Source organism: Phragmites australis, chromosome 6, assembly GCF_958298935.1.
Source record: "Phragmites australis chromosome 6, lpPhrAust1.1, whole genome shotgun sequence".
Classification (NCBI taxonomy): Eukaryota; Viridiplantae; Streptophyta; class Magnoliopsida; order Poales; family Poaceae; genus Phragmites; species Phragmites australis.
This window is the reverse complement of record NC_084926.1, coordinates 3,575,092-3,592,524: the sequence shown is the minus strand read 5'-3', so window position 1 is coordinate 3,592,524 and position 17,433 is coordinate 3,575,092. Positions and strand designations below refer to the sequence as shown.

Genomic DNA, 17,433 nt, shown 5'->3' with positions numbered 1-17,433 from the left:
CACCAAGAGGACATGCGAGGAGAACGACGAGGTGCTCTCTCGAATGATGCTCTGTTGCAGCATTTTCGCATATTGCTTCTCAATTTCATCCTTGAACAATTGGGGATAACAGTAGGGTCGCACCGCCACCAGCGCCGTCTCGGGCAACAAGTGTATGCGATAGTCGAACCACCATGGTGGAGGAAAGTCGCAAGGGGCCTCGAAGATATCCTGGAACTCGACCACCAATAGTGCGAGGAGGTTGCCAGAGACCGCATGAAGCCGAGGAGCTATGGATGAGCCGATGCCGGTCCATTGCACGCAGTGGTCGTCGTGCCAGAACACCATTGACAGGTGCTCGAAGTCCCAAAGGATGGCCCCCAACATATGCAGCCATTGGACGCCAAGAACTACCTTGTACTCGTCCAAGGGAATGATGAAGAAGTCGAGGATGAATGCCTCGTGGCCGATGTAGAGGCTGACTCCTGTGCACACATCAAAGCATGTAACATGATCCCCATTCGCGACATTGACAGTCATGCCCGGCTGAGGACTCAGGAACAAGAGAGGAATGAATGGGTGGAACCCAAGTCAACGAGTGCGCACAGGGAGTGGTTGTCGATGGAGACCGCGAGATGCATGTTGCGACTAGACTAAATACCAATGAGGGCGTTCAACGAGATCTGGACATTGTCATCACTATGGTCAACCTCGATCGCCATGTTCTCATCGAGCTCGAGCAAATAGATGCCCTTCATCATGCAATATTGCACATGCTCCTTAGAGAACTTATCACGGCAATTGAAGCAGAGTCCTTGGAGACGGCGCTCCGCCATCTCAACCGGGGACAAACGACTAATGTGAGTGCCCGTCACCGGTGTCGACCGGCCCAATGTAGTCGACATTGTCGTGGTGGCTGGTGGCACCAGGGCGGCGCCCTTCGGGGTGGACCCGGAAGAGTGCGAAGTGATATGTGCCGCCGAGGCCGGTCACGCGTGGGAGACTGATCACGACAATCGCGAATCGTCGTCCTCTACCTTGAGGTGGCGCTCGTAGGCACCCGCGAGTGCCATGACATCTTCCAAGGTGGACGTGTTCTGCAGCTCCACATCAGTGCGAAGGGGGTTGCGAAGGTCAACGGTGAAGATGATGATCTGCTGCGGCTCTGTGACGTCCACACATCGTGCCAGGTGAGTGAGGAAACGCTCTTGGTACTTGGCCACAGTCTTGGTTGACGAACTTTGATGAGTTCGCCAAGAGTATTGCTCCGGATCCCATCCCAAAGCGAAGATTTATGAAATTGATGAATTGCGCCCATGTTGGCATGTTGTGATTCAGTTCCAGGAGATAGTACCATTGCTAAGCCGCACCCTGCATGTAGAAGGAGGAGAGCCAGACCTTGCTGTCCTCCGGTGTCTGTTGAGCCCAGAAGAATTGCTTGTAGTGATTGAGCCACGATAGCGGATCCTCTTGTCCATCATAGGGCAGGAAGATCAACTTGTGAGCGCACTGTGCCACCACTGCCAGCGCTCGGCTTGACATTGTCGTCCACGTCCTTGTTGCCAAAAGACTCGTCGATCTCCAGTCTCTCCAGTCTCTACGACTGGAGACGGTTCACCGCCACATTGAGGGTGGCGCACTGGGTTTTGACATGATTGATATCGTCGGTGTGGGAGGTGACGACGACGATGAGCTTGTCCAGCTTATCCGAGAGCGAGTTGAGGTCATTGGCGTAGCTGTCACCCATTGTCGAACGAAAAAATAGGAAGGCAGAAGGAGGATTGGTGGTGGCAGGGGAGGAGGTGGTGTAGGATCGGAGTGCCTCTGATACCGAAGATGTTATGGCAGAAAATTAGCAAGAATTAGATAGCTAACTCGCCCTCCAATGGAGGCTCTGAGTAGTATTAAATCCAAAACTTGTTTGCTTTATTCAACCTGCCTAGCTCCCTATATAGAGCCAGTTCTAAAAACCTCAATCTCATCTAACAAATGTTGCTAAGTTATCTCTCTAACTGATGCCTATCTCTAATTCAAAGACTGAACCAAGCTAACAAATCTGAACTAAACTAATCTATCTCTAAGATGCGGTCTCGATCGAACTGAATGACTCACGGTCCTTCTTGTTCCTTCGAAAATATGCCTTGCCTACAAAAGAGTCCACAATAGTGACTGTATAAGAGCAGCGTACCCATCAGGAGATTTCCACAGTGAGTGCTGGTGCTTGCTTGTATAGTCACTTTCACATGATGATGTGTTTCATTTACAAAATAAATAAATAAATAGTATAGTCTTGTATTCATGAATCTAGTAGTAACTAAGTTTAGAAGTACAATCATATATGAGTTTTATCTTTGGTACTGAAATTCTTACGCGCAGTCATAAGAAACAATCTTACGCGCTAGAATTCTTTATCTCCAGCATTTCATGATCTACTCTAGACAGTTTGCTCTACAAGAACGTCCAAATGTGTGAAATAGCACATATTCCTCCCTTCATTCTGTGAAAAAACCGACATGCACTCACTTTCTAAGACGACTCTCATGTGCAAATGACCAAATGTTAATCTTGGTGCACATTGTGTACTAAAAAACAACCTGCCGACGAGCTGATCAGCATCCCTTTCAATACTGTACTATTTTCAAGAAAAAGATGCAGTGAACATGCTTATGATGATCTCATGGCACAGCCTGACCATGACCATTCCGTAGTTTAGTGCCGGTAATGTTCTACCCATTTGCCACGATACATATAAGAAAAATCACATATACTAACAAGAGAGAGAGAGAGAGAGAGAGAGAGAGAGAGAGAGAGAGAGAGAGAGAGAGAGAGAGAGAGAGAGAGAGAGAGAGAGAGAGAGAGAGAGAGAGAGGACAGTCTTCTGTAACTCTTGATGGACAACCTGAAATCCAGGAGGGTCAAAAAGCCAAGAATACAAGCTAGCGACCAAAACCCAGCTCCATTTTTCAAAAGAATTAGCATCACCGTGATCAGATACCATGCTCGATTGCAAGCACTACATTAAATCGGGCCACATTGCTTTCAAATCTTTCCCTTATCTCGCTCCATGCAGCAGACGTCCACTTCATATAGGTGTCCCGCGAAGACGAGTAAGAACCGGTCTCTGAGAGGTCAGCAAAATGCTCATAAATAAGCGCGCATAAGCCAACAGATTAGCTGATCGCAGAGGCCCACAGCGACGCGGTTTGACAGCTAGCTCGCAGAAGAAAATCTGTGAGATGATGCAATCGCTTTACTGACGAACAACCTGTTTCTTTTTTTGGTTTTCTTTTGGGGTTCGTCGGATGGATGGATCGTCAAAGGGGAGGGAAATGGACAGCAGGAGGAGTAGCAGTTAATCTTACAGGCGTATCTTTCAGGCCTCGAGGCACGGAGCTGGACTGCATTAGGAGCGGGGGACAAAGGGTGGGCGGGAAGAATGGGAGAAGCTTCCGGTCACGTGCAAGTGTGCAAGATTATTCGCGTTTCGCCTTTTGGGCGATCAGTTTTTCTATTGTGCAGTTGAGGGGAGGGTGTTAAACTGGTTAAAAGGCAAGGAATTCTGCCGGCTGGAGAACTTGCAGGGTATCAGTTACCTACTTGCCTAACAGTTGAGATTCCCAGAGAGAAAGTCATGCATTGGGACGCTCATAAATGTACAGTAATATGAGTCTTGATGAACAGTATTCTAAATGTACAGTAATATAAGTTTAGATGAACAGTATTGTACTATTATTTACTGTACCACAATACTGCAATAATTTTACTGTTTATAGAGGTACTGTAGCAGATAATCTGATCCATCCGTCCCCGATCTAACAGTTGAAAATGCTAATGTCATGATACTGTTCATCCTCTGATTTTGGTGAAGTTTAGGCTTCAGATCTTATGCCCAGATTTATCAGTTACTATTTTCAACTGTGTGTGTTAGTACATGATATTAGCATGTTTGAATGTTCTATTTACTTCGTTAGATGTGGCTCCTGGAAAAAGGTTAAGACCAACTCCAGCAGTAAATCGAGTGCTACAGTGCAATACAGAAGTACTGTTCATAGAGGCTGACACCCGAGAGAGAAAAAGAGGGTAGAAGGTAGGAAATGGGGTAACTGTTGGAGATGAAAAATAAGGGATACTGTAATAATGATAAGGGATATTGTAATACTATTTTTAAAGATGAAAATTTGAGATAGGTACTGAAGATAGTTTAAGTGTTGCAGGCAACTCTTCTGGTTCCAGAAAAAGAGAGCCATCTAACTGTACCGCGCAGATTTCTTCGACTTGTGTGCTCTCTGACCAACGTTCGGGGAAAAACTTTGGCCAAAGAGGAGCAGACGTTTTGCAGGAGTCAAGACTCACTTGATCATCATTTACCACACCCATCTAGATCCAGAATCTTGGACATCAGGATTTTGATTCTTTTGTACTTTTCAACCTAAGATCCACATCGACCGACAACAGTATTCAAGCCCATTTCAAGGCTAGGATTAAACAAGGCTATGCTCGAAATAACTGGGAATAAAGAATGAGTATTCTGCAGAGTTTTAAAGCATCAGGGACAGCTGTCCTGCAAAAAAAAATTTACATAAAGAGGTTTCAACGACGACCTTCTTTGGATAATAATTGGTTGCAACAATCACCTGAGTGATCTAACTTTTACAGGACACACAACCAAAGAAAACATAATTGTTTTGATGAAGACTATTGCTGCCTAGTCTCCATCCCCACCAAGATGTGGGCCACAGAACTACAACCAAAGGCCCAAATCAAACTATTAAGCATTCGTAAGTTTTCACTAGGTATTCACTAAGGAATTTGTTTCAAAGTTGATAAAATCATACAACTAGTATAAATCAAATAGTTTAGAAAAGTTTCGTTGTGTAAGATTACGACACAGTATAACTCAGAGATTCCAGGAAAAAAACAGGCCTCATAAGTAATAAGGTGATACTGGTACCTGCATATTATTTTTGGAGCAGTAGAGCCACTCTGCTGCAACTCCCCCATGGAATGTTGCTAGTGCTTAACAGCAGAAAGATTGGTGCAAGTATATATTCTGTAATCTCCAAAAGATAGTGAAAGTAAGATTGCATTCATACATTCACTTGAATACGCCATAAATTACTGGCACAAGCACCACAATGTGCTCATAATAACAAAGCAAGTCCGGAAAAGGTGATACAAATTGCAAAATTATGCTAATATTTTGCGGGTGCACTGAACATACCAAAGTTCCAACTAATAAACGTGCAAAAGGGTAGCAGAAACATTCATCTGCTATTTTTGGGCATCATTCTCCCAAATTCTTAATTGTCATGTCCTGCCAAACTGAACTAGTCATGAGTACTGATATGATAAACCGAAGAGAACCGGGAAATGGTAATTCATGTCCAATCCATACTGGCAATGGATCACTGGCTCTAGTAAAGAAGGTCTCACAAATTTCTTACTAATAACTGCAGTCGATTAAACTTCACCTTCAGTAAGTTGATGTCGTTCCCTTTCTTCATCAAAAGCATGCCCCCAGCCTACCAACCCCTAAAAACATAAATAGGATACTAGGAATACAGTAGAACATCAGTTGTGAAAAATATTCAACAGTATCTCGTAACTTTTCAAAGTTCTCAACATCAGGCGACAGTCATCATTAGCACAAATACAAGAACTTTTCACAAAAATTGGTATCAACATTTCGGTCATGGGTTCATCACAGATTACGCCATGCTGTTAAGCAGCTACTGTAACAAATGATAGATGCTTATTAGATATTCTCCTCCAGCAACTGAAAATTAAGTAGTGAAAGAACACTGACTGAAGTATTGAACTACAGTTATCAGATAAAAGCAACATAACATAATAGTAACTGACCACCAGCATCGAAGCTGAACTTACCTCAATTTGTTCAACATTAGGCATTTGACACTGAAGAAATACTCAAGGGTAGGAACGCCCATTGGTCTTGGAGCACTAGCAGGCATCTAAATGAAAATCAAATTTAACGCTGGCAACATTCCGCTTTCAGATATGACAGATTATTCCAATGAAGAACACCAAGGCTTCTACAGCACTGTAGTTCCCTCATCGAGTAGCCTGTCAATTGTGGCCTATCAGCACTGTAATATGGTTTTCTTCTCAAATGTAGTCAATAGATAGGATCTAAGGAAATGAGATAATATGAGCTCAGCAATTTGGGGACTCCACATTGTGATGGGCACTGATCTTAATTAATTTGTTTGCAATCGAAATATCCTGCAATCGTGAATTGAGGCTATCTACGGCAGTTTCCACTTAATTATTTCTTTCCAGATGCATTATATTCCTATGTCAGATTGCTTATTCAGAACACTATTTATTTTTTATGGTCGACGGGGGGATTCACCTGATATATTGATTAGGGCGAGTAATAAACGATTACTCGCCACACAAAAGAGTTTACATCAGCACGCCATTTAGGAACAACAGTAGGAAGATTTCACCGGGAAAACCGTAAGCGACGAAGCCCTTCGGGTCAGGTCGGACGAACCCCTTCCCTCGACAGTCGGCACTGCGCGCCTTCCCCAAATTCCCACCGCCGATCTCCTTCGCCGTCAGGGCTGAGAGGGTGAATGGTGAAGCTAGACAACAAGGCATACCTTAGGGTTGTTTGAGGTCGGCAGATCGCGTTCGTCGTCGAGGCGATCCGTGGGGGGAGGGTGCCATACTCGCCGTCGACGTCGACACCGCGGCCGAGAGGAGGCGGGTCGGAGTTTCGAACGAGGACCCTGGTGGTCGGATCGACCGGGTTGGGTTTCAAAACTAGGCCCACAAATGAGCGATGCAGCCCACATGGAGCGATGAAGGGTATATTTTTTAAATAAAAAAGTACAAATATATGATCTGTTTTGAAAAATTATAAATCTGAACTCTTGTCGTCCTATCAACAGATGACAGGTCTAAAAATAATAAAATTACATTCTAATACTCTTAAAATTCAAAACACTATAACAATTCATGATTTTTTTTTAAAAAAAAATCTATGGTGAAGAGGATGTTATAATCTAGCTTTTCAATTTTTTTAACTCATATAATTACTTTTACAAAATTTGTCTATTTTTTCCATTATATATGCAAATCATCAGGTCGGCAGAAACTACCGGGTCAAGTTTCAAAATGAGGCCCTCAAATGAACGAGGCCTAGCATAGCCCACATGCATCCGCATAGGCCTGTACCCGTGCGAGTAGGGGTGTAAATATGTGAATCTAAGTGTACTCGTCGATTCTCTTTAGTTTAAATAATAACACTATTTTTATTAAATTAAATATTTTTTAAAAGTAATTTAATTGATTGAATTAAAAAAGATCAGTAAATACTTTAGGTTAATTAATGTGTAACTGTCCGTGCGAGCGAGTCTATTCGGCCGATCACAACTCAGACTTCACGTTGGCTACCACCATTTGGCCCACGGCGCTCGCGGCTGGCGATTAGGGCGTATTTGGTTTACGGCCGCTACGTGCCCGATCAAAATTCGGCCCAGCCTATGTTATCTGGCTGCAGTTTGGTTCACCGCCAGATTTTGGCTAGGCTCGAAAAAAATTGGCCACGCCCATCTACAGCTAACGCGCAGCGCGGGCGAAATCGGGGCCAGTGTTTCGCTCGCCCGGGAATTGGCCGGGCTGCATTAACTGAGTTTCATTTGAAATTAGCAAGTTTAAAATCATATTTATTGCTAAACCGTGTATTCAATTTGTAATCTGATTGTACTGTTCCTTGCAATTAAATATATAAATTGAGACTCATGTTTAATATATTTAAATGCTAAAAAGTTAGTTGCATACAGATCCTACATATCATACTCATAATTTTCGAAAAATTTAGCAGGGTTATCATCCAAAAATTTTAGCCAGCTAAATTTTAGATTAATCCCAAATCAAATATCATTCTAACAACTAAAATTTAATACTACTTTAATTTAGCCTCTGACCTAACTTTAATTTAACCCGTTAGGCCCAAAAACCAATCAGCCACTTAATCTCCCCAGTCCCCACCTGACCCGCGCCGCCGTACGCCACCACCTCCGCGCGGCCGCAGGCCGACTGAGCCGATGGCGGCGGCGCTGTCCGCGCTCCCGCGCGCCGCGGCCCGCATCGCGCCGCGTGGCATTCACCGGCCTCCCTTCCGCGCCCTCTGCCCCGCAGCCGCCGCCGCGGCCGGCGAGGCCCCGCAGTCTCCGGCGCCGTGGAGGCTGGTGATGTACACCAAGCCCGGGTGCTGCCTCTGCGATGGCCTCAAGGAGAAGCTCCACGCCGCCTCCCTGCTCGCCGGCACGCCCTACTCCCTCGCGTCCCTCGAGCTCCAGGCAAAGCAAATTTGCTCGCCTACTGCTATCCGATAAACTAGTTCGTCCTGAGATGGATGGTTGCTTGACTTGGATTTTGGATGCTGATTAGGAGAGGGACATTACGACTAATCCGGTGTGGGAGCGGCTGTACCGGTACGAGATCCCGGTGCTCGCCAAGGTGCTTCCCGACGGCACCGAGGTATTATCGTCTTACTCTTTGATTCGATTTGCCCGCATTTAGCCCTTTGAGTTCAGACCTTTTCTCGTTATGTAGCAATTAGGCAACTGCGAAGCTTTTCAAGCATGCTACGAAATAATACTTTGTTTTGTGGTGAGCTCCTCCCTCAGTCTTTTTTCTTTCTATACTCATATTGCAGGAAATACTTCCCAGATTATCGCCCCGTCTAAGTGTGGAGCTCGTACAGAAGAAAATATATTCTGCGTTTGATCAGTAAGGAGATTTTTTTCAGGAAAATATACGAGTTTATTTGATGAATTAATAGCTCTGGCTGTAAGATTGCCAATTGATACATGATGGTTGGTGTAATGTTTTTTTTATTGAGATACATGATTTTCAATTTGCTTGACTTTTGTTCTGTAAGGACGTTTTTAAGGTTTGTTCATTGCTTTGAATAAAGTATTCATATAGAGAGACATCCAAATACTTACTTTGGTTCTTAAGAAAATGCACATCTTGATTGTCAACAATGTCACTATGAAATACTGATAACCAACTGAAATATTGAGCAGAATCACAAGTGCTGCTCTTTTTCTCTTATAAAGAAGTGTATAATCTTGGCAGCCAGAGGTAGAAGGGCATAAAACAAGAAATACTTAGAGAAATTCAATGCAGAAACAGGATTCAACCAGTAAATCAACATGCAGGGGGGCTCTCAGAGATTAGATTAGAGCAGTATTTTTTTTCATGCAAGTAAATCAACATGCAGGGAGGCTCTTGGAGATTAGATTAGAGCGGTATATTTTTCATGCAAACGACATGTTCTGCTTGGGGAAGTTTATCGTAACTGATAACTAGGAACATGTAATGGCAAGCCAACTTAGGGCATGTACAATGAGGTGATGTCAGCTGTCTAGAAAAGAAGCCACCTAGGATTTTATCTGGCGTGGAGGAAAGAGAAACAAGACAGAGAAAGATATCGTCTATTAATTAACATACGGTCTAAAACATCAGACAACCACTCTTATAGACAGTATTTCCTCATTGTATGAATGCCGTCTGTTATTTGTGGTCTCAACTTTCCACATGTCATTTAACGATTGGGTGTCATTAGAATACTTACAGTCAACTCACACAATAGCTTGTCTATTATATTATGTATATGTGACATAGAATCATATTATAGACAACAGCCGTCTGTATCACTGCACATGCCCTTATAGCTGTCACCCTGCTATTATACGTGGAGCTTGGGAGTTATCCAGCTTTGTGGAAAATAACTTCCCATTTTTTATGTACACTTGGCTGAGGTTTCTTACAACGTTAGCTTAGGCACAACCACTTCATGCCAACCTTGGCGTGACCAGAAAGTTGCATCAAAGGATCACTCTGTAGTACGAACTGCAAAAGACAGCCTTAATTAATATTAACGAGTCAATAGTGATCTGCATGGACGCATCTTGTAGAGTTTTCCAAACTTATTCAATTATTGAAATACCTAAAGATCATTTAATGCAGAAACAAATTCAGGACAGTGACCAATATGCTCAAGCGCCACACTTCCAACAATGATTAGATAAGAGAAGATGCACTGGTCATTAGCAAGATGCAGATCAATCTTATAACAACGATTGAATAACTTTGATGACTGTCTTGATCAAACCAAAAGCAGCTTACTTTATTTCCGTTGGGGTGCTGCCTCAATCAATGTCGGTGCCACCACTTCTTGCCCCAGATATGTACTTCCTACGGAACTGCGTTGGTAATTGCGGAGAAATCACCATGGAAGATACACGCATTAACTTGCGATGTGGAATGGTTGCATTTAGTTTTTTCACCAAAGCAGGGCATGAAACCCCCCCGTAAGGATTGGCTTTGGGGTGCTCTGATATTGGAGGCCAGGACAGGGATGGTGTTGGCACTGGAGGCAAGCTAGGAGCACACGATGGAATGAAAGCTTGTAGGAGTGGAGACAGCTTCAAATCCCTAATTCTGCCAAAAATTGAGGGATTTAGGCCAAGGTTCCTTGAATTCCATTCTGTGATGATTTGGGCTAGCTGTTTCAGCCTGTAAAGTTGTAGATAAATGCTGCGATCAATTGGGGCAATATAAACTTGGACTGTAACTGGTGCTGCGACCGTGGAGCCATTTGTATTTGTTAATTTGACAAATAATTCCTGCATGTACATAAATAAATATATTGTAACTTCATCTCAAGATCTTTTAAGGAAAAATATTCAAGGTACGAGTGATCTTAGTACATGAGAGATAGAAAGGGGTGGACCTCGTCCGGTGGCTGCTCCAATGTACATCCAAGCTCGATCTTCATCTCCTCAAGATATTCCTTTATTTGATGAATTGTCGAGTCAAACGTGATGTTGAAGATAGACTGTATTGAGTCTTGATGGAGATCAATGTGTGGAAGCAACACGGTGATCCCTCCTGGGAACCCCAGGATCTCTAAGCAAAACGGGTCTCCAAAAATAGATGGCGTCAAAGATAAATTCAGCTGCTGAAGTGTAAGCTGTATCAAAGACTTTCTCAAAGTGCTCATGGATTCTGGGCCTAAGGAGGTATTTCTTGGGTCTGGAAGAACACCAAATGTCACATAAGTGGTATTCGTATATGTGTATGGACGCATAGAAACTGAAACCTGCAGAATTGTCAGCCAATATTCAGTTACTTGGCAAATCGTTTCTTTTACTGAAGGGGATTTAAGATCATACCATACTATTGGGCACTCCTATTTGTTTATATATCTCTTTCTCGAGCGTTCCGGCTTGTGAAGCTAGCTGCGAGTGTGGCATCGACAAAATGAAGCCTGCCTGGATTTCTGCTGGAGAAATGAATATTTGGGTGTTAAAAAAGGTAAAAAGAATGGGGTAAACTGGAAAAGTGCTACTGTTATCTGTTAGTCACAATTTATGTTGCACTGGAAGATCTGGTGGTAGATAGGTTATCTGTCAGTCAGTGAGATTCAGATTCTTCTTAACTAGAGATGTTGCCTCCTTTTTTCTTTCATTTTCGACGAAGATTGTAATCATGGAGCATTTGAATTAATTGTTCAGCATGAGTGAAAGCCTCTGACCTACCGGTGAGAATGTCAGGGTCATCAGGGATGGCTCCTGATGCCCGGAGATGAAGCAGCAGGAAGAGGGCCGAGATGAAGCCGCCGACGGCCAGGAGCAGCACTGATACGCACTTCGCGTTCACCACCTTGCCGACGGCAGCGCCACACCGACGACGGCTGCTTGTTCGCGGCGCAGGTCTGGGGACGGCCTGCTCAGCGTCACCGACCTTGCCCATGGTGAGCGCATCTGGCACGAGTTTCTCTTGGCTTAGTCAGTGTAGAGACCATCAATACTGGATGCGGCTGCGTTGCGTTGGGGGGCAACTGGAAAGCTGGCGATGGTGCTCGCCGTCGCCGCAACGGTGAAGCGATCGGTGATGGGTTTGGGCGTCAGGAGTGGTGGATGGGAAAGTTGTCAACATAGGCCGGCTGTCAATGGTGGTTTGGTTTAGTTTAGACCGTAGAACAAGTTATCCTTTTAGCTCCGGTTGTTTTGACTTTGTTCTTCCAAAGTATTTCTTCTACTAGCATTAAGAGTACAACATAAAAAACTACAAGTTGTTTCCATTTCGTCAGTATCGAGAGCTAAGTATCGATAATAACAATAGGGTGACAACAAGAAACCCACATACTCACAAATTTTGCTGTGGAGATAATTTCGACCATTCTGAATCTACAACTATGCTATGAAGGAATGTCCTGGAAATTTATGCGCCGAATCTAGAAGAAGATTTGCAAAAATTTGCCCAAATAAAGATTTCAAGTGTCTAATGTCTGCGACTATAATGCACAACACATCTGAACTGAATCGTGGCTAACTTACAATACATACAATACAAGCTGCTCTCACTAGTGTGAAATATTCAAATTAAAGAAGACAAAATTGCCCTTTCCCAATGTGAACAACATTTGAACCACAGTACAACAAATGAATTAATTTATCCCTTAATTTAATTCAGCTTCTTCCTGAAGTACCCTTGAAGGTGCCACAATTGCAAAACTGATACCGTGATGCAGACGCCTAGCAACAAAATGCTGAACCAGGCAACCTTAGCATTTGTTTTCTTGCTCACAGTTCGCATCTCTGTTTCCCTGCATAGACAGATCAAAGCAATCATCAGCCATACCGCTGAGTTGCTGACTAAAATTCAGCGGTGCAAGAACTCTGGGTGCATTCTATGTCATATATTATCATCAAATATACTCTTCAATCACAGGAAAAAAGTTGGAGCTAGTGAAATTCAGTAGAGGAAGATCTTCCAATAAATGTGAACCAAACCCTCTGCTGGGCAGCAGATTGGATGTTGCATCAACAGTCCTTATCTTTCCTGGACACAGCCATCTTCCAGCTCCAATAATATGCCAAGATTTTATTTATAAAGCATAAAAGCCTCAATTGTTGGAACACATCTAGATACAGAAGATGTTTGCCACAGACAGCTGGAAAATGGTTAGGTGGAAAAGACAACCTGCCTTGCTTTGATGTATATCAAGTTCTGGTGAATGGCCTCTACTGTCACTTCAAGTTTTCGAAGCTCTAATTCTACACCCTGCAAGAAAAAAATTGAGAAAACATGCAATTAGTGTCATGAAGCAATGCATTAGATTGGAGTTCAGTGACACTTGGACTGATCTGTAGCTTGGTAATTCAGTCCCACCTCAATTTTTTACTTAGCAATAGCATCTCAGTCCTTCGTTGCAATCCCAATCTTCCAATCAAGATTTACAGATATTCCTGATCCTTTCTCTGTGCTATCTATCCAGAAGCATGCAAGGTAGTTTCCAGCTCTGCCGCTGTGAATGCAAATTGACCAACTGTAGCATTTTCATTATGATGTAACGTGTTCCCATATGGTGAAGTAACCTGCACGAAGCATAACAATTCATTAAGAAGCAATAAAGGAAGTGATTGTTGTAAATTAATAATTCATACTACATACTGTGACAAAAGAAATTGTTAGCACTTGGCAGTATTTCTTGTACTGCAGATTGATACTAACGAAGTAGAAAATGTGACTGAAATATATTTGTAGCTGAAAACTATGCCATTCATAAGTCACAGTTCACAAATAACCATAATCATTGCACACCTATCAGCATGAGAGAGAAAAATGTGTATGCAATACCCACATGCTGCATCAGGCATTTGCAATTTAGCATTAAATCTGAGGTGAGAAGTTAGTTCATTGCAGCATATCATGGGGATGATGGAACAAAGATAAATCCAAGTAAATTCGTCAATTTGCAAAATCTATAAGAAAGTTTACATATGGTTAGCATCAAATATAATGATCGATGTATAAGAGTAGAAATTGTAGAATCCTGTAAACCTAGTATTCTGTCACGAGTGACATCCTGGATGGAACCACCACTAATTAGACAGAAGGAGCCAGCATGGTTTGAGAATCATAACCGAGCATCAACGTGAGTCATACAGAAATTCCTTCTTTTCTACAGCTTCATAACATGTTGCATGAAGAATATTTTCTTACAACATCACGAAGATACTCAAATAAATGCACAAGTTTATGTCTACGCTGCATCAATGCCACACCATCTTCCCCACTCTCAATTCAGTTCAATCAGCCCGACAATCCCAACCCCCAGCAAAACCAAAATTTTATACCGTTCAGCTTCATTTCATGCACAAATCTAACATGGAATTAACTCAATCCTTCCAGACTAATCCGGAACACGGGTGGGTGGGTGGGTGGGGGTGTGTTAGGATACCTTGACGGCGATGGTGGGGTGGGAGTAGGGGTGGGACTCGTACATGAGGGAGTAATCGGCGAGCACCACCACGTTGGACTGGATCTCCTCCGACACGCACTTGGTCCCCGACTGCGGCACGTCCAGCCACACCGCCGCCGCGAGAGCCAGCGCCGCCGTCATATCCACGAGCCTAGGAATCTCCGCCTCGCGGGGTCGCGGGCAGGCTTCGGGGAGGAAGGGAGCCGTGGACTAGTTGGGGAGTGATGACGCCGCGCCGGCCGATGAGACGACGGCAGAGGGGGCCGCGGGATACGGATGCTCTGAGGTAACGCAGATCACTGTAGCATAATCCGCAGTTGAGTTTCGATCCGACGGTTAAGTAGACTTTTACTAATGTAAATAACTGTTCACTCTCTGCATTGATAAGAGCAACTCTAATCGAATCTTTATCTAATTTGTTATTCTATTTTTTTTATAAATATGTATAAAAAATAGCCTCTAACATGTTCGCTACTGAGGTCGCTATTTTTGAGGTTTTCTCATCCCCGTAGCTTCGATCGCTGTTGGTGATATGGGAACCAGAGGTCCCTGAGTCATGAGGCCAGGACAACAGAATGCCACGTGGAGCTTTCCATCAGAGACTATCTCCTCGAGGTCCGAGAAGACCCAGTTCCGGGAGGGGTGCTCGGGGCCATGAACAGTGGTCCCTGAGTACCCGAGTTCCCCGAGTACCCGAAAAGGCAGTTCCGGAAGAGGGCACTCGGGGCTATGAACAGTGGTCCCTGAGTATCCGAGTTCCCTAAGAACCCGAGAAAGCAGTTCCGGGAGAGGACGCTCGGGGCCATGAATAGTAGTCCCCGAGTACCCGAGTTCCCCGAGTACCTGAGAAGACACAGTTCCGGGAGAGGGCGCTTGGGACCATGAACAGTGGTTCCCGATTACTCGAGTCCCCCGAGGACCTGAGAAGCCCCTTGCCGGTGGACCCCACAAGGGCTCAGCGGTGAGGTGTCAACTGGTGAGAGGCCCGATGCTGCATTTAAGAGGGGGCGTGGCCTGTCACTTCCAATCACTCCCTCCACGGCTGCTGTTAGTCCCTGCCACCGCTTAGCAGGAAGGCGTAGGGACATTTAATGCGACGGGTCCCATCGCGCGTCATCCGGCACGGCTTGGAGATATCGTCGCTGGGCTCGAAGCATATCGACTGCCGCCCTGCTGTGTCAGGCCTGCTCTGATCGGGTGGGCACGCGGGGTTGCTCGGTGGCTGCCCGATGGGTCCCCTGCTGCACCCGCCAAAAGGTGGCATGATAGGCGACAGGACCGGTCGAGGACGCATTTTCAACCTCCCGTAACATCAAACTGCAGCCCCATGATGGTTGCTTTCCATTTATGGCTCATGGGGATTCGTGCACTCCTTTCTGGGCACGCCAAACCTCCCCGAAGGGCTATAAAAGAGGGGGGGGTGCACCTCGGAGAAGCATAGGTTGAACAGACTCAGAAAAGTTCGACAGTTAACAAGTCTCAGAATCAGGATACACGAAGGACGAAGCCAAGCAGAAGTTCAGAGAGATCGGCGCTCCAAGACCGAAGCTCTAGACTTAGACAGAAAACTTTGTAACACGAGAGATCCAGAGAAAGGTATTCCCAAAGCATTTATAGCATACACACAGGAGTAGGGTATTACGCTCTGTGCGGCCCGAACCTGTCTAAAAATCCCTTGAGCATTTACTCCACTAACATCCGATCATCCGCCCCGCCTACACCTCACATATACTCGCATTTTTGCCAAACGAGCGAGTCAAACAGACTAGAATTATGCATATCTAGAATTGAATATTGTTGTCTGTGCTGTGAAATTTCAGTCACCTAGGATAAAGTTTATTTTTACTTCGTTCTCTGATTCTGAATAATAAGCATGTACTTAGCTTTAAATAGACTATGATGTTATTTGATTTTGTACTTAGAATTTGTGCTTGTGTTGTTTCTTGTACGTCTGCTGAGTGTTGATGAGTGCTACTTTGGTTAATAATACATGTAGCTTGTTGAATAGATGGATAGCTATGTGCAATTATTGAGTGGCCAAAATGTTGGTAGCAGTCAGTTTTGGGATGACAACCAATTTACAAGTCCACTTGAGAAACAAGCGATTTAAGAAGTGGAAGCTGAGGAAGTTACACTGGTTATGAAATCAAGCAAGAAGAGAACACCGGTGACTGACGGAGAACGAACAACAAGACCAATGACTTGGTGTAGTAACCAGGTGAATAGAAGTTACATCGGTTATGAAATCAAGCAAGAAGAGAACACCGGTGACTCATTTCAGACGGAGAACAAACAACAATACCAATGACTTGGTGTAGTAACCAGGTGAATAGACACGCATATATGAAGGTGAAAAATATAGCCGTTAAAAATATAGTCGTTAGAAATATATTTGTTGAAAATGTAGCCATTGAAAATATATCTATTGGAAATATAGCAGTAGAAAAATAACACATTTTAAATATTAAACCATTATTTGTTAGTTATAAGATATTAATAAAATTGATGTGAGTGGATTATAAGAATATAAATTTAGAAAATCGGTTGGAACGTGCTAGAAAGGAAGAAAATCTGAATATGAAATTCTCTATTAGGAAAATAGAGAATTAGAAATAGAAAGTAAGTTGGAGTTGCTCTAACTTGACTGCAGGGGGTCTTTCCGTGGGGGACAGTTTTGGAATTATTTTACCTAGCTTCTCCTCAGGGTTCCACGTGGCGTGATGCTGTCTTTGTGCAGGGGTGTATGGCAGGTGGGGCCGCCTATGACGTGTCAGTGTTTGCTGTTTGCAATCCAAGGCAAGAGAAATCTTCATGCAAACTAGTAAATATGTACAAATATTGAATGCTACCCAGATCTTTATTTGAAGACGGTGGTTGATTTTATCGTCTTATCAGTGAAAACGTTATTTGGTGATATTTTATGGTTATACAAAGAGGTTTTATATAAATTAACTTTTTCACTCCTGAAATTGTAGAATTAATTGTAGCCTTCAAATAGAGATCGAAAGCACGAACTTATTTGCTTGTTTGCACCGAATACTTTCAGCATGAATACTCGAAAATTCCTACTGGAACCTCGTGTGTCCGTCACAAGCAGCAAAACAGTTTGAAACATTGTGGTGCCAAGGCAAGTGCATTCTACG

At 43.8% G+C, this 17,433-nt stretch overlaps 2 protein-coding genes and 1 pseudogene across 6 annotated transcripts; 1 reads left to right on the top strand and 2 right to left on the bottom strand.

The window, feature by feature from the left end:
• The first annotated feature begins 7,978 nt into the window (after positions 1 to 7,978).
• Positions 7,979 to 10,686, top strand: LOC133921138 (uncharacterized). 3 transcript variants are annotated; one of them, XM_062365901.1, is made up of 4 exons: positions 7,979 to 8,309; positions 8,401 to 8,490; positions 8,669 to 8,742; positions 9,988 to 10,686. In XM_062365901.1, the coding sequence occupies exons 1-4, from the start codon at positions 8,055 to 8,057 to the stop codon at positions 10,043 to 10,045; spliced, it is 477 nt and encodes a 158-aa protein (XP_062221885.1). In that variant the 5' UTR covers positions 7,979 to 8,054; the 3' UTR covers positions 10,046 to 10,686. The 3 variants fall into 3 exon arrangements, with proteins under 3 accessions (XP_062221885.1, XP_062221887.1, XP_062221888.1); XM_062365903.1 differs by having other exon boundaries at positions 9,974 to 10,686; XM_062365904.1 differs by lacking the exon at positions 9,988 to 10,686 and having other exon boundaries at positions 8,669 to 8,955.
• LOC133921135 (uncharacterized) lies at positions 9,586 to 11,940 on the bottom strand. Of its 3 annotated transcripts, none has more exons than XR_009910212.1 (5): positions 11,562 to 11,940; positions 11,196 to 11,305; positions 10,754 to 11,122; positions 9,968 to 10,646; positions 9,586 to 9,870 (listed from the first exon to the last, which is right to left on the bottom strand). XR_009910212.1 is itself a non-coding variant. In XM_062365899.1 (5 exons), the coding sequence occupies exons 1-4, from the start codon at positions 11,773 to 11,775 to the stop codon at positions 10,170 to 10,172; spliced, it is 1,170 nt and encodes a 389-aa protein (XP_062221883.1). In that variant the 5' UTR covers positions 11,776 to 11,939; the 3' UTR covers positions 9,586 to 9,870; positions 10,147 to 10,169. The 3 variants fall into 3 exon arrangements, 2 of the variants coding, with proteins under 2 accessions (XP_062221883.1, XP_062221884.1); XM_062365899.1 differs by having other exon boundaries at positions 10,147 to 10,646; positions 11,562 to 11,939; XM_062365900.1 differs by having other exon boundaries at positions 10,147 to 10,646; positions 11,196 to 11,302; positions 11,562 to 11,938.
• Positions 11,941 to 12,226: 286 nt separating this feature from the next.
• LOC133921137 (transmembrane emp24 domain-containing protein p24delta3-like) lies at positions 12,227 to 14,593 on the bottom strand (annotated as a pseudogene).
• Between the last annotated feature and the right edge of the window lie 2,840 nt (positions 14,594 to 17,433).

What these genes read in the sequence shown, in the direction of transcription:
- LOC133921135 (XM_062365899.1), bottom strand. Translation starts at nt 11,775, where the DNA reads ATGGGCAAGGTCGGTGACGCTGAGCAGGCCGTCCCCAGACCTGCGCCG. An exon ending in TAGGAGTGCCCAATAGTATG is followed by an intron (nt 11,123 to 11,195) that starts GTATGATCTTAA and finishes ACAATTCTGCAG; the next exon opens with GTTTCAGTTTCTATGCGTCC. An exon ending in TGGAGCAGCCACCGGACGAG is followed by an intron (nt 10,647 to 10,753) that starts GTCCACCCCTTT and finishes ATGTACATGCAG; the next exon opens with GAATTATTTGTCAAATTAAC.
- LOC133921138 (XM_062365901.1), top strand. Translation starts at nt 8,055, where the DNA reads ATGGCGGCGGCGCTGTCCGCGCTCCCGCGCGCCGCGGCCCGCATCGCG. An exon ending in TGCTTCCCGACGGCACCGAG is followed by an intron (nt 8,491 to 8,668) that starts GTATTATCGTCT and finishes CTCATATTGCAG; the next exon opens with GAAATACTTCCCAGATTATC. An exon ending in ATATATTCTGCGTTTGATCA is followed by an intron (nt 8,743 to 9,987) that starts GTAAGGAGATTT and finishes CATTTAATGCAG; the next exon opens with AAACAAATTCAGGACAGTGA.